Genomic DNA, 16,091 nt, shown 5'->3' with positions numbered 1-16,091 from the left:
CCCAGGCAGGCCGTGTGCGGTGGCAGTGACCCAATCCTGGCCGACAGGATACAACTGAAGGAAAAGTGCTGGTGACGGGCTTTCTCCAAGGCTCGCCTGGCGTGTGGCTAGAACAGGGCGTAGACGCTGGGCATGTGTGCCGTGGAGGGCTGTGCCCGTGCAGCACGGGGTTCACCGACTTCTGCTGAGCCTTGGGGTTGCTGGTAGTGCTCAGTGTGCCCCGTCCTTGTCCGTCAAACCACAGTAATTTTTTTCTGGAGCTTGGAGGTTGTTCGACAGACGTTGCAGAATGGCTGCTTTCTTGACAACCCGAAGTGACTCACACATCCGTCTCATCTTGATGCCTTCGAGGGGGCTTCGCAGGCACGCTAGTCGCTTCTGAAGCCGCAGTGTTGTCCGCCCACACTTCATGGTGCCGTTGTGAGAATTAAGTGGCCTTTCACTAAAGTGCTTAGCATTACACCTACAATTATTCCCCAAGATTAAGTTGCGTTCATCATCTGTCCTCAGCATTTGGCCCTCTGCCCGGTACACAGTAAATGCTCAATAAATGATTTGTGGAAGAAGTAAATGGATGAACTATGCAGTAATTCTTTTTGTTTTAGGATTAGGAGCAACAAGCTAGATGGAAGGGTTTTTAATTCAGTATTGCCCCCGCCGCCTTCCTCCTTCTGCCTGTCTCTCATCAGCCTTTTGTCGCCAAGTCTGGCTCCTTTCTTAGTTCCTCTCTGCTCCCTCCCTGTCTGACAGTGAGTCGCGCATTGCAGCTAACTGTGGGTTTAAACGGGTCTGGAGTCCGGCCGGGGGTGGGGGGGCAGTTAGTGCTGCAGCTGAAGGCAGCTGGGGAACCCACACGGGCTGAGGAGTGGACTGCGGGCCCTCTAGAAAGGAGAGCGTGTGTGTGTGTGTGTGTGTGTGTGTGTGTGTGTGTGTGTGTGTGTGACATCAGTTTTGAGCAAGGTTTGAGCACCTGTTGTGGGCTGGGCACGAACCTGCAGGTGCTAGCAGGAACACAGTGGTAACTAAGAGAGTTAGTGAGGGCCCAGAATAAAGCAAACGTCCTCGAGGCTGGGTGGGGGTGGGGTGGAAGAAGACTTGCTTGAGCTGAGGACCGAGGTCTGGAAGAGGCTTACTTTCAGCAAGGAGGGGGGAGCTGTTCCAGGGAGCAGGTTCTCCCCGGGCCCTGAGGCGGCTCTGTGCTGGGAGGAGGAGGCTCTCATGGCTGGCGCGGAGTCCCCCGGGGCCTTGGGCCACAGTGAGGAATCATCTCTAAGTGAGATGTCGCCAGGACTTAATCACTGCTTGGCCAGTCCTGGGTCTGAGAGAATCGAAGATTCAGAAGGCATCGTTTTACCAATCTGCCCCCCAGCTGCCACCTACTTCGAAGGAGCAGGGTTACGTCAGTCATCTCCCAGAAAACGTACAGTCTGGAGCATTCTTCCCCCAGCAGCGGGGAGAGGCTGCCCTCTGCCCTCTGTTTGGAGTACTTTCCCTGTGCCCCATGCTCCCAGAGCTGGGGCAAAGAAGCGGCGTTTCGATTTGGCAGAATCCAGCTGCTGGCGGCTGCCCTGCTTTGTCTCTCGTTGGACGCTGGACCTTTGAGCGTGCTTTGTGGGGCCGGCTCCGGGAAGGATTGATGAAGTATTGTTGGCTGTAAATAAACCTCCATTCTCACGACCAGGATCTGGTACTTCTCTGCTGAGCAAATCCTCCCAGCTCAAACGGCAGCTTATCCCACGTCGTGGAGCCATATTGTTTCTACTTCCTTCCTCTGCTCCAGTCATAGTTTCTGAGTGGCTGGACTTTTTTGTATTCTCTGCAGGGGGAACCACATTCCGGGTTCTGAGAACGAGACCCCTGTTGTGGCAGCTGCATTCTTACGGGTTTCGGACACAAGTGATTAAGGAACCAAAATTGGGCGGGTTCGGATCACTGTTCTTCAGGGCCATCCCCTGGCCTGCCATTGCCCCTTCGTGCCCTGGTATGCTGGTCGCTGACGCTTTAGGCTCAGGGGGATCCTGGGGAGGTTGGAGGAGTGCCGACAGTCAGGGAGGGGAGGCCTGGCCTCAGAGTTGGTGTCTTTGACCAGCTCATCACTCCCTCTCCTGCCTTCCCTGTGTTCTCACTTGGCTCCTTCAGAAGCTCTGCATTTGTTTTGTTTTTCGTGGCGTCTTAAGTAGACTTGAACTAGACAGCTGGAGTGGTTTGTTTACCTGGTCTCTCCTCAGGGCTGCTAGGTGAGATGCTTTGTTTTCACTTTCCTGGTGAACTGGAGGGGAAGCCCTGGGCCAGCTGCATCTGAGGGCCATGCGCGCCTGCGTCCAGGTCTGTCCCGGGCTCTGGGCTGTGGGTTCCGTGCCTCCCGGCTGACTCAGACACCCGTCTGGTACATAGATCTCCTGGCTGAGTTCATGACTTTGACCAACTGGGGGATGGATTCATACAAGTCAAGACAGGGACCCCCTGCACATTCCAAAACACCGCTTTGGGGGAAGAAAAGGAACAGTGGTTTCTTGTTGCTTTTTACTTGTATCCTCCTAACTGCTGCCTTTCGGCCTCCTTGGGGGCACAGAGAGAACCGATGGTGGGTTTTGTATAACCGTTGTCTTGAACGACTGGCAGTTTAGTAATGTGAATCTTCCATTGTCTCTCCGTAGCTCTGTCATATTGAATATTCCATCACATGTTTCTGATGGCTGCCTTCCGAAATAACTAGCATGGGTGCTTGGTTCATTTTGTACTGAATTTTTTGGTATCTGAGGCATGACTGGTAGGGGGGTGTCTCTCTAGGTCTTCGTCTTGAGTGTGGACCACCCCCACCCCCCAGGACTGTCTTCCCCCGAGGCTGCTTTTATTGGATGAAATTTACCTCGCTGGACAGTTGAGGGTAAATGGCCCCCAAAACCACCTTTGTGGTATTTGACAGCCTTCCTCCGTGATCTCAGCAGACACCCCCCCCCCAACTCTCGCCTTCCTTGCTGATGGTTCTTCAGCATTGTCTGAAGTCCTGGGCTCATCCACCTTCCAAGGACACTGGTGTTTGGCTCCAGGTCCTTCAGTGGGAAGCAGAACTGAGCGTCCTTCTCATGCTCGGGGGGAGGATGTGGGGTTAAACTGCTTTTGGATCCAAAAGAACCTGCGTTTTTGGCCGCCTTCTTTGGGGGCATCTTGGCCAGGAGCGCAGCAGGCTCACAGGAGGACAGAAGAATTACATTCTAAAACCTAACAAGGTGTGGCCACCAGGAGGCACAGATTCCCATTGTTTCATTGTCGGGGCCTAGGAGTCCCCTGGGTGGCTGTGACCCAGAGGAGGGATCTGAAGAGCCACAGATTCCAGAGTCTTTACAGGAGAACTTTGTGCAAAACTGTATGGCTCCCAGGCCGTGGTGGCTCATTTGTATTTTCAGTTCATAGAATTCTCTTAAGGCAAAAGAATCTTCTTGCGCTTAGAGTTGGGTCCATGGTTCATAGGTTGGCACTTTGCTTGGAGGGATCACGGAGCTGAATTCCACTGCGGGGGACGGGGTGTTCCTGGGGATGTTGGGCTTGGGGTTGAGTAGGAGTGCATAGCTCCAGGGGGCTCCAGGTGCACCCTGGACACGCCCCACCTGTGTGCGTGCATGTGCGCGCGCACGCATTGCTGTAAGAATAAGAAAGCAAAGAAGACCAGTTGGCCAATTGAAACCAACTATCAACTTTATCACTTTTTGTGTTTGTGCAGAAAGATTAATTTGAAAGAATGAGTAACCAAGCCAAAAAAGGAAAGGCTGAAAGTGGGGGGAACACCTTCCTGTTGGTGATTTTGCCCCAACATTGCCTTTCTCCCTGAGATGTGACAAAACATCCCCAGCTAAGCCAGGCAAGGACCTTGTGAAATGCAGGAATCCCCGGCCCCTCCCATTGCTTGGGGGCACAGGCTGCTGGAGGCCCAGGGTGGCTCACAGCCCTTCACCCTGCCCCAGGAGCCTTCAGGTGAACGCATATTTTCTCTGTAGAAGAGACACTGTGTTTGGTGACTAACTTCCTGTGCCTCTGGAGCAGTGGACCCGGTGGAATTCCCACGTGGCTGTCTTGCCTCCTTCCTCGGGTCAGGGGTCAGCTGAGGCTAGTGCCCTGCGGTGCTTTAGGAAGGAGCCCCCAGGGGCCTCTGAGTGGTTAACATCAGTCCTTGGAATACCACCAACTGGTTGGGGAGGGGAGGTAGGATGTACCCAACTGATGTTTTCCCACAGTTAGCACCCAGAAAGCTGTCCCCTAGAGGGAAAATTTAAGGACCTTTTACAGGCCCAGGTTTTGTTGCTGCCACACTCTTTAACACTGGTTCCTCCGGAGTCACCGCTACAAAGGGATTGTTGTGGGGCCCCTGGAGACGGGCACTCTCTGTAGAGCAGCTGATTGATGACCAACCTGAATTTGGCATGGCAGGCCTCCAGGAACGCCCCCCAACCCCTCTGTTCCCTAGCACAGGCCTGCCTCCTCTTTGCCCACCTGACTGGCAGGGGGCGGGTGGCTGGGGGAGACAGGTTGCTAAGCAGCCTGGCCTGGACGTTATGCCCATCCAGGTCGAATGAATAGCTGAGTGTTCAGAAGAGGGAGGGGTTTGGGCCTGTCCCAGAATCAGGAGGGACTTTTGGGGAAGGGGGTTAAGAACTTGTCCTCTGCTCTTGGCATGAAGCCATAGCATGGGGGGGCTTTCGGTGGCCTCCTGGTCCCTTCCTTTCTGCAGTGTTACTTGGTGTAACATTTCTGCACGTGAGTGGAGTACGCAGAGCTCTGCAGCTGCGGCCATGTGCCCATGTGCCCATTTTGTTCCAGAGCTGTTACTGCCTTTGTCTCCACCACCACCACCCCCCGACCAACCAGAGGGAAAAGAAATGAGATCCAACAACTTCCTGTGAGCCCAGCTTCTGCCACTTTGATCCTTAGTATGTGGTGGCACTTGAGAGCCCTGGTGTGACTGTGTGTGAGGGGCCGGGTTTCGCCCCGAGATAGGGAAGATAGGTATGTTGTTGCCGGTGGACATTTGGGACAATGGAAGCAAGGGAAGGCCTTCCTCGCCTGCTGTGCCCAGGCTTGCGTTGGGGGCTGGGGGCTGGGACTGTAGCCTTCTCCAGGTGGATTTGGTTTAGATGAAGCACTTACTCTGGCAGTGAAATACAGAGCAACTCCAGAAAAACAGTCTCGATAAGAAACCTTTGCCCTTAAGTTTGTGCACTGGGCCAGTCCTGAAGGGCCTGCAGAAGTGGGTGTTGCGGGGCGGAAGTTTGCCTTTTCTTTGGAGAGAAATAAAGCCAATGTAAAGAGCCAAAAAGGTGAGCCCAGGAGAGAAGCTGCCCCCGTGCCAGGGCCTTTCTGAGACCTGGGCAGTCACTTATTAAAGGCCCAGGGTTCCTGCCTGCTCCAGGGTTCCGTGAGCTACCCCCTGATGATCAAGTCTCCCCTTTCTGCTTGAACTGAAAGTGAGAACAATCTCTTGGGAGCAGATAGTCTCTTGTGCTTTAGTCTTGGGATTCTCGTTTATAAAGTTGCCGTCTCTTGCTTCCTCAGTTCCAGGTAGGGGTGGCATGTTCGGGGAGGGCTGACCAGGCCCCCGGGGAGACGGTGTCCAGGTGCCCAGGACATGGACGGCTGGCATTGGTGGGTATCGGTCCCTGCTGGAGGCCGTGGAGGAGAGACTGAAGCAGGCTTCTGGAGCATCTTGGCTGCTCTGATGATGGGGGAGGGAGCGTAGGAGGTTCAGGGGTCCCAGAAGGCCCCCAAAGCACCGGCTCGCTCTTGGATTCCTTGTGTTGCTTGTACCTTTTCTCCCCTTAAAATCCTGAGTGGTTTCAGTGAAGACAGGAACTGCGGGTCAGGAGTCCCGGGCTTACCTCCCTGTATTTGTTTCTCTTTTGCAGGATAACCCAGAAGTAGAAAAGCGAGATCCTCAGGAATTAGTTGGTAAGTACCCCAGGGGGAGTCTCGGGGGCAGATGTCTGAGCCTTGCCCAGAGTGAACTGGCTTCCCGCCATGCCCGGGCCTGCCACTGCATGGGGCTTCTCTCTGCTTCAGCCAAGGCCGCTGTTCTGCTGAGAGCCCTCTCTTCATGTGCTCTCTCGGGGCTTTGGCATTTCCTAAGATGTCTGAGTAAGACACCCCGGGAACAATTCTTCTTTGAAAATCACATTCATGGTGCATTTCATTGGGCTTTGGTCAGTTGCCAATGTTGTCAGGATGGATTTAGGGCCTCCTTCAGCTGGGAGCGCCTTCCCCTTCTGCCCCAGGCCTGTCCTCTGTCCTTGTACGCCCCCGCCCCGCTCTGCTGGCATATTCGTGTACTCAAGGAGCAAATGTGGCCTCTGCTGGCACCTCGCTCTGTCCCCAGGAGGGAACATGCCTCGTAGCCCTAGAGTCTCACATCCTTTGTGACTTGGGAGGGCAGGGCCGTTGTATTTCTGGAAAATGGCGCACATGTCACCCAGTCCTGTGCTAACCCCAGCCTCCTAAGCCTTTTTAGAAAGTCCCTCAACTCTGTCAGTTTGGCCATGGACTTTGTAACAGCTCTTCCAAAGCCTGTCCCAACCTCACGGAGAGGGTGACCCTCCGTCTCTGTGGTGACTGTGACCGCCCTTCCCCGCCTGCTCCGTTAACCTTCACAAAGCAGGGGTCCTGCTTACCTGGGGTCTTCTACGAACGTGGCCTATAGAACATACTCCCATGCTTCCAGATGGAGGCTTTGTGGCTTGCAGTCCCTTGGACCTGTCCTGTTTTTGGACAGGATCCTTTCATGGGATGTGAGAGGTGGGGACCTGTTCTGATTTTCCTAACTAAAAGAACTGAAAATTGTTCCATTACATGTGTTTTCTGAGGAAGGCTTGGGTAGGAACATACCACGATGACCAGCCCAGACCCTCAGCAGGATTCTGCCTTTATCCTCGAGTGAGTCTTTCAAATCCTATAAAAAACAGAATTTTCTAGACCTTAGTGTTCACTCCTTAGAAAATGGCCCTCAGGGGACATACCTGTTGGCTTTGCAGACAGAGGAAGTGGAGTGCTCTTCTCGAGGCCGGGGTGTCTGGCAAGCAGTGGGATGGGGGGCATATCAGCCACCTCCACCCCGACTTTTTCCTTCCGCAACTTCCACCTGTTCCCTCCTTGCCACTTTGTGCCATTTGGCGAGCTTTGGCAGATACATACAGTCATGTTAACCCCCATCACAATCACAGTAGAAAACACTCCGTCACTCGGGGGGGTGCCGGCTCGGTCGGTGGGACATGCAACTCTTAATCTCGGGGTCACAAGTTCAAGCCCCACATAGGGCCTAGAGCTAACTTAAAAATAAAATGTTTAAAAAAAATTTTTTTCCGTCACTCCAAAATGTTCCCTATACCCCTCTCCTTGCAGACTGTTTCCTCCCTTGGCCTCAGGCAAGCAGCGATCTACTTTCCTCACTGTAGTTTTGCCTTTTTTATTTTTTTTTTTATTTATTTTTTTTTAGTATTTTATTTATTTATTTGACAGAGAGAGACAGCCAGCGAGAGAGGGAACACAAGCAGGGGGAGTGGGAGAGGAAGAAGCAGGCTCTCGGCGGAGGAGCCTGATGTGGGGCTCGAACCCAGAACGCCGGGATCACGCCCTGAGCCGAAGGCAGATGCTTAACCACTGCGCTACCCAGGCGCCCCAAGTTTTGCCTTTTTTAGAACTTCACGAAGATGAGGATTTCTCAGCCTTGGCACTCTTGACATTTTGGGCTGGAGAATTCCTTGTCGTGGGGGCCTCGCCTGTGTTTAACACGGTGGTTTAGCGTCCTCGACCTTCAGGATGCCCCTAGCGCTCTCCCCTCCCAGAGGTGACAGGGAAAAATGTTTCTAGATGATGCCAGATGTCTCCCTGGGGGCTGGGGGAGCGTAATTGCCCCCGTTGAGAACCATAGATAGAAATGAAATGATCGTCTTGTTCTTGTCTGGCTTCTTTTACTTACCGTAGGTTTTTGAGACCCTTCCGTGTTACTGGGCATATCCATAGTTTCATTTTACTGCTACGTATATTCTTTCATTGTAGGGTTACCCCCGTAGTTTCTTTCTCCATCCATCACAGTAGGTCTTGAAGCCTCATAGTCTTGGTTCCTCCTGCTCTTTCTCACTGACAAGGTCATAGTTGAGCTCTGTCTGCACTCAGCTCCTTTGGTTAATACCTCTTGAGATCGAGCTCTGGGGTTGCTCCCCCGATATGGGAAGGATTTTCATATATGCAGACAGCGCCAGGTGTACTAGAGCCAGTGACGGCAGAGAAGCTGACTCACAGGTCTCTCCAGCACCGTGGCCGCTTCGCAGAGCTGAGCGCGATGCCCTCCGCATGCCCTCCACATGCCCCACTGGTCATGCCTGGAACAGTGGCCTGGGGTGGTAATCCAGTTGGGTTCTCCGGGTCTCTGGTGAACTAGAGAGCACTCCACTGCTTCCTGCTCCCAGCGCCACCGTACCCACCCCCCCAGGCACTCGTTACTCCCCACCATTACGTCAGCCCGGACGAGCTGCTCCTGCTAAGATTCGTACCTGGCAGCTATGGATACCACGACTGTTTCCTGGCTTGGGTGTGCACAAGGGGTGAATCACCGAGGTAGACTTCTCAGATCCTGAGCACAACTGCCCTTCTAGAATGCCCCCAGCACACCCAAGAGCAGCCATGGTACCTGGGGCTGCCCCAAGTGCCTGGACACATTTCTCGACGGATTTCCTGGGAAAAGGGTTTGAGGCTTTGTGGCTGCTCCAATGACCATACGTGTGGGTTTGATGTCTTCTACTTCAGATTATGCTGGGATTTAGGAAAAAGAACACTGAAAGGTTGTTCCCAGAACCTGTGGAAAATTTGTTACCTAATTTTCTGACTGTCCCTTCACTTGCCAGTTACTTCATAGGAATTCTTTTGTTCCCAACCGGGGAGCTCAGGAGGGGCTCTCCCTCCCTGTCATACTGTATACCACTCCAGCCTTAGTGTGGTTGGGTTGCTATGGCAACGGTGTCACACCCTGTTTTTCCAAAAGGCTTCCTGGCAAATGCCAAAGGGCATTCTTTGTCTCTCCGTCCTGCGCGAGCGGGCGCCTGCGCGCACACACACACACACACACACACTCTCTCTCTCTCTCTCTCTCTCTCTCTCTCTCTCTCTCCCCCTCCCTCCCTCCCTCTCTCCACCCCCCATCCCTCTCCCTCTCTCTCCCTGCCCCAGGGAAGAACTTCACCCGCCTTGCTTGTGTCCAGAGCCTGCCTGGGCGCTCCTTGCTTTTGCCCTCCGGAAATAACAAGGACCAGCTCACCCCGGGCAGTTCCACTCTCAGCTGGCCTCTGCAGCCGTGTTGAGGCTCTGGCTGAGAATCCCAGCCCCTCCCAAGGCTGAAAAGGAGGGGGAAGTCAGGATGAGACTTGAACTGCAGCTAGATCTGGGTGCTGTCATTGAGACAGAAGGAAGGGGCCTGGCAAAGAGGAGTACATAGTCCCCTGGTGGAAACTGCTCTTGGGCTGCACTGACATCCCAGGTCCACAACAGGATAGGTCACCCCATCTCGGTCCTCTTGCCCTCACCCAAAATGGCAGGTCTAGTGCTCTGTTGTCAGGGCACATCCAGGGAGAGCCCGCTGCCAACGACGGGAGTTGGCACGTGTAGGTGTTGGGCTTTGCAGTGTGGGCAGGCGTGTTTTGCAGCGACAGAGCCTGGCAAAGCCCACGGAGCCATACCCTCAGCCCCGCTCAGAACTGAGTTCCGTATAGTCATAGTGAAACTCTGAGTGGAGATCAGAGTCCCTTATCTGCTAAGAAAATATTAACCCAGCGCTGGGAGAGAAGGCAGAGGCTGTGCTAGGCTATCACCAGCCAGTCCAGGCAGCCACTCCGGGCTAAGAAATAGTCTGGCCCCGGGCCTGGCACACAGTGGGTACCCAGTAAGTATTTGCTGGGTGTTATTGGTGCTGGTTTGTTCATTCTTTCCCTTCATCCTGCCCCACCCTGCTCCGCCTGCTGTTTGCTCATTGTATGGTCCTTTTCATGAGGGAATGTTTTAAAGAGCACAGACAGAATCTTACAACAAACAGTGCATTGTCTGAGTGGTCCAGAGCACACTCCACAGGCCCAGGGGGGCCAGAAGCTATGGGGAAGGGAACAGACAGAGCGGGCGACTTGGGTGGGCAGTGGCAGATCTCCCAGAGAATTATCCCTTGGGAGTTGTGCTTCTTCACATCAGAATCAGGCCCTTTGTTCCCCAGAATGAGGTGGACCAAAGGAGGGTTGATTGGCTTATTTTTAAAAGCTAATAACCGACAGGTAATTTTTTTAAAATATCATTTATGCAAGAAGGCAGTTTTGAATGTTTTGAGTCCCAAAGCCTCGAGGAACCCTGAACTCTTTCTCCTCTGTCTTGGGCAAGAGCTTCCAGAATCCTGGGAGGTGTCATAGGAACATAGCCAGTGGGGGGCTGGAGCTGGCTCACATCGTCAGCCAGTGGTGCTCCCCTCTTCCTGGGCCTGGGTTCAGCACCAAGAGCATCAGCTGATACCCCAGAAACTGGCAGATGCTGCAGATCAAAGCTCCCCCTCCCCCCACTGCCCCCCACCCCCACCCCAGCGGGTTGTTAGACATTCACCAGCACACCCTGGACAGACCCTTTCCTGAAAAGTTCACTGCTGGGACGTGGTAGCATGCATTCTTGACACCTGTCCCCTCTGCCTGAACTTCTCTCCCCCCGAGTTGGCATATGCTGGCTCCTTCTGGTCATTCGATCTCAACCCAGATGACAGAGAGGCCACTCTGAAAGCCATTGTACTGTCTCATAGCCTTTCTCTCTCCCTGAAAAGGTCTTATGTGCCTTTTTTTTTTTCCTAACTATCTGTGTTTAGCCCCCATCCTCTCTCCCCCGCCCCCCCCCCACCCAACCTACATTGACAGGAATTCTCTGTTCTCTCACAGCCTCCTTTTCTGAAAGAGTCCGGAACATGTCACCCGATGAAATCAAGATCCCACCCGAGCCCCCTGGCAGGTGTTCGAACCACTTACAAGTAAGTGGGGATCTTGGCCACCATGGCCCACTTGGGGGAGAAGGGCTGCTCAGGTGTCCGGTTTGGTCTGACTTTAAGAGCCTGCTGTAAAAGAAACAGCCAGGTGGACAGGCACCCGCGTGTCCTGGTTACCTCTCCCAGCCTGCATCAGGAGTTTGCTCTGAGCCCACAGCCAGCCTCTGCCACATCACCTGGTGCTGTTCGAGTGGGACCCCCCAGCTCGCCCTCAGTGGGGTCCTAAGCCTAGACAGAGAAAATACCGTGATTTTCTGTGCAACCCAGCTGAGCCAGTGGGGAACTTCCCTTAGAAACCAAGGAACTATGAGAATGGAAAATAGATTATAGAAATGCAAAAACACAGCGCTGATGTGCGTAAGATTCCTGTCCTCCTCTCCCAACAATACATACAGACCTGGCCTGAGGTTTTGAAGTCCCAAGGAGTTGGAGCATTTAGTGCGGTTACTCCCTTGGGAGCAGGGACTTGAGGGCGAGGCTGGGCCTTGCACCTCCTTTCCAGCACCTGTGATTGTTTCTCCTTGGCCCTCTGTGGGTTCCCCTGTGTGTGGAACCTCGTGACAAGGGCAGACACCCAGGGCTGCCTGCGATGGGCACCCAGTCCACCTGCTGTACCCTTGATCCCATAGGTTCTGCTGGCACCTCTGGCCGCACCATCCGAACGGATGGATGACTAAGGGGACCTGGGGCTGCAGAATGCAGCTGGCTGGGCAGGGCCAGTGTCGGGGCTGGGGGCACCGTGCAGATCCTCTTCCTTTCCCAGAAGTCTCCTCCCTTGGCTGAGTTGTCCGTGAGCACAGCACCTCATCTCCCCGCCAGGCAACAAGCCACAGCCTGTAAGGACAGTCTGGCAGTCTGCCAGACAGAGACAACCAGCCGGCTCAGCCTTCAAGTTCAGTGTATTTCTCAATTTTAGATCCTCCTAATGGTAGAAACCATGACATGAAGTAAACACTTTAGTTGATCTGAAATGGGAGAACCCATCTGATGGCCCAAGAAACCCAGAAAAGTAATCTGTAAGATACAGGTCAGCCTTGATTTCCTAAGCCTTCTGTGTAAGGCCTCTGTGCTTTGCCCTTGAAGAGATAACGTTGAGGTTTGTCGCTTGGTCGTCTCTCCCCTGGTAAATGTATTACAAACCTCTCTCTGCACTTCAGTGCTTCCTCTGGCCGGTCTCGGCAGAAAGATTCAGCCTTCTGACACAGGGAGTGGATCACCTCTCCTGATGTTCCCCAAAGGCGTCACACAGGACCTCCAGCCCTGCCCACCTCCTCTTGCAGGTGAAGAGCGCCCCAAATGTTTTCCTTCTGGAGAGTCTGTGCATTTAGTCGCCGCTAGTGGGGGAGGCCGCAGAGAGCCCTTGCCCTGGGCCAGCACCAGCCGTGCTGGGTAACACTGCTCCTTGTCAGAAGTGGCTCTGCCCTGAGACTCGGGTTTTTGGGGCCTCTCCCCACACTGGGTGGTGTGGCTGCCATCTGCTGCTGGCCTCATCTCTGGGCCTTGAGACACCTATGGGACTGGCCTGGATCCCTGCCAGGTGGTTCTCCTATTGACCATCGAAAGCTAGAGGAGGGATCGGGGGAAGTTTTAATGAGACAGGCTCTTGACCCCTGACAGTGCCTCTTAATAAAGTCGTGGGGACTGGCCATCTGAGCCTCCCTACAAAGGACACTGTAGGAAGTTTGTGAGGCCAAATCCAAAAAACACTACTCCTTCCTTCCTCTGAAAGGGCGTAGCCTTCCCAGGTCTCCCACTGAGAACTCAACCCCGTGTTAAAATTCAAAACCAGCATTGAGCCCCTCTGCCCATCACTGCTTTGCCTGAATCCTCCTTGAATGATTCAGGAGCCAATTGGGTGGGGGGATTCATCCATTGTCTTCTCCGTGGTTTCTCTGCCTTGACCTTTTCCTACTCCCTCTGCCAGCCATCCAGAGGGAGTTAGGAGAAAGCAAAACGAAAACCGACTGGTCTCGGTTTATCTTCTTTGTGCTCAGCACTGGTCACAGGCTGGGTGGAGAAAGACAGTATGGCTGGAGTAGGGCTTTGCATGGCTCTGTGGGTCTCCTGTGCCCAAGTGTCCACCCAGCACATGTGACCACAGGCTGGGATTGCCAGTGGGTGGGGCAGTGTCATAAGCACCCTTCCGTTTCTCTTCTGTAGGACAAGATCCAGAAGCTTTATGAGCGGAAGATAAAGGAGGGAATGGATATGAACTACATTATCCAAAGGAAAAAAGAATTTCGGAATCCCAGGTGAGTTTCCCATGGGCCTACAGGGTCAGTTGAGTCACTGATGTTGGCCTGGGGACTGGAATGCCCCAGTGGCGGTGTCCAAGAGAGGCCCAGCTCCGATCCCACTGCAGCAACACAAACCAGGATGAAGAGTGGAAGCTGGGAGGCCTGGCTGGGTTCTCCTCGCTCTGCTCCTAAGGCATGCAGCCTCACGAGGCCTCAGTCTCCTCATCTCTACAGTGAGGAAATTGGACTAGACAGTCCCTGTGGGTTCCTCTTTCCTCTCCCAACTGTCACTGACACTGCGTGGAGGTGACAGGTTTTAGGAACAGAGCTGTGTCCAGGTCTTATTCCATCCAGGCCCTGAGCAGGTGGCTCACGTGGGAAAGAGTCCAGTATGGTGACATCAGGGACCTGCCCCGGCCCTTATGTGAACCTGTGTGTGGTAGCCCTGACCCTGCCCCACAAACCGTAGGTCAGATGTCTGGATAAGACCAAAAGAACGCAGCCCTCACCTGGACACCATACCCGTCCTGGCCCCTGGCTAATGATCCGTCTCTCTGGGAGTGGGGAGGCCTAGAATGCACGTCGGGCCAGCGGATGATTCCCCTTCTGTCAGGAAGCTTGCTTGGAACAGTTCAGCTGGGTTTAAAGAATCCGTCTGAGCCCAGAACTAGACGGTTCTGATCTCTCAGAATCTGCTGCCACACAAGGCATGGGACTAGGGCCTGCTCAGTGCCTTCTGCTATTCTTCTTTCAGCATCTACGAGAAGCTGATCCAGTTCTGTGCAATTGATGAGCTGGGCACCAACTACCCAAAGGTATGCCCTACACGCAGAGGCGGAGGGTTGGGGGGCTGCCCGGGGCCCTGTGCTCACTCTGCTGGATTCGGCCTGGAGCCACTGAAAGGCCCGTATAGCAGTAGTGCCGGCTGAAGAGCACAGTCTCCAGCTCCCCCGTGTGAGCCCCCTTGGCTCCGAAACAATCCAGAGATTGGGATTGCATCAACAGACCTGGTCCCAGATTGGCTAGGGCCTGAGCGTGCACTTGCTCTGCTCCTACAGCGCAGCCCGTAGACAAACACATCACTGCCTCATATCCCCACGAGCAAATCGGCCACCCCGTGGTTGGACTCCAGGGATAACAGCTGAGCCCCTGTGGTGTTGAGGCCGGGGCCTCCAGGCCAGGAAAACCCATGGAAAGACTTGGGGAGAAGGGACTTGGGTTTCTAAGCCATTTGTCATCCAATGACCCTTGCTGGCTGCAACATTAACTCTTTCCTTTGCAGGATATGTTTGACCCCCACGGCTGGTCTGAGGACTCCTACTACGAGGCATTAGGTAGGTGGCCAGCCTCCCATCTGTCCTTCTGTCTGTTCAGTCAGTCAGCCAACATGTATCTCAGGGTCTCCTCTGTGCCAGGCCATGTTGAGAGGTGGGTATACAGCCTAAAACGAGACAGACCCGCTGTGACTTAGGCGTATGACCTGGCACAGAAGGCAAAGAAGGGGCAGTCCTGGCAGTGAGGGGTGTCGTGGGGGTCCGTGTAGGGCCCCCTGACCAGCTGAAGGGGGGCGGGGCGGGGGACGGCCTTGCCGAGGAAGTAATGTTCGAGCTGAGGTTCGAAGGTGCAGAGAGAGTGTCCCAGGTGGGGGACAGCGTGTCCTGAAGCCATCGAGAAAGCATTTTTTCAAAGGTCCCCATGGGAGAACTGGGAGGAATTTCAAAGAGTCCGAGCCCTCCGCTGACAGATCTTAACCAAACAGCCCATGGACCAGATCTGGCCTTTAGGTGTGTTTTGTTTGGCCTACACAAGTTTTATCTTACTTTAATTTGAATGAGTTGCTAATATTTTGCCACAGATCTGTAATCCTGGCTTCTCTCGGTCAGCGGGAAGGTCGTCCACACGGGGCCTGCATCCCCACGTGGTGACAGTCTGCTGGCGCTCAGGAGCAGCCGGCCCCTCCAGACAAGGGTGCACAGCCCCAGCCCCTGAGCCTTCCATGTGAGGCCTCTGCTCTATGCCGACTGCGGGCCGGCGCTTGCATTTGTCCACAGAAAGTCAGTGAGCCCCATGGCCTGGAGGCTATGTGCGCACCTGAGCAAGAGGGCGGGGGACGCGGCAAGTGCTGGTGTGGGGTCCTTCACATGGGAGCTGTTTCAGGGCTGCTTTTCTTAGATCTTCTCTTGTCTTTGTAGCTAAAGCCCAGAAGATTGAAATGGACAAGTTGGAAAAGGCCAAAAAGGAACGAACCAAAGTGAGTGATGGACGAACGTCCTGGTGGGAGGGGCAGGTGTGTGGAGTGTCGTTTCCCAGCCCCCACCTTCGGCTTGAAGGTGCCTCTCAGTTGCTTCCATTTGGTTTCTTGGGGTCTTGTGGTTTGTTGCACTGTAACCACCCCCGCCCCGCCCCTGCTCCCCTCACAGCTGCGGTGCTGTCCTCCCCGGCCTGAATAGAACTGGCAGGTCTTCCTTCTGAGAGCGCTTTCTTGGCCTCCAGATCTGCTCTCCGCAGTCCGTCTCAGTGCCTCCTTGTCAGGTCCTACGTCCGCTGGCCAGATGACCCCTTATTCTAGGGCCCCGAGCACCACTTCTTCCCAAGCAGCACAGTCTGGATCCTTTGGGGAACAGAAATTTGGCTCTGAGACTAAATGTCTTCTGGGCACGGAGCCCTTTATGAACCAGTCTTTCAAGGAGGAAACTGGGCCTCGGGGCACCAGCTCCGCCCACCTTTGCTTTGGTCTGACCCTCCTGCAGCAGCTGAGCCTCCAGGATGCCTCCTGACCCCCAGGCAGGGGCTACAGCCCTGGGTGCTGGCAG

At 54.3% G+C, this 16,091-nt stretch overlaps 1 protein-coding gene across 2 annotated transcripts in view; it reads left to right on the top strand.

The window, feature by feature from the left end:
- Positions 1–16,091, top strand: part of LOC103665743 (SAP30 binding protein) — a 36,752-nt gene that overhangs the window by 17,723 nt on the left and 2,938 nt on the right. For both annotated transcript variants that reach the window (XM_040640225.1, XM_008693774.2), the window contains 6 exons: positions 5,898–5,940; positions 10,938–11,026; positions 13,202–13,293; positions 14,033–14,093; positions 14,561–14,612; positions 15,471–15,529. In XM_040640225.1, the coding sequence (XP_040496159.1) occupies positions 5,898–5,940; positions 10,938–11,026; positions 13,202–13,293; positions 14,033–14,093; positions 14,561–14,612; positions 15,471–15,529 (396 nt within the window). The remainder of the gene's footprint in view (positions 1–5,897; positions 5,941–10,937; positions 11,027–13,201; positions 13,294–14,032; positions 14,094–14,560; positions 14,613–15,470; positions 15,530–16,091) is intronic.

This window comes from Ursus maritimus, unplaced genomic scaffold, assembly GCF_017311325.1.
Source record: "Ursus maritimus isolate PB19 unplaced genomic scaffold, ASM1731132v1 scaffold_24, whole genome shotgun sequence".
Lineage (NCBI taxonomy): Eukaryota > Metazoa > Chordata > Mammalia > Carnivora > Ursidae > Ursus > Ursus maritimus.
This window is presented reverse-complemented; position numbering and strand designations above follow the sequence as displayed.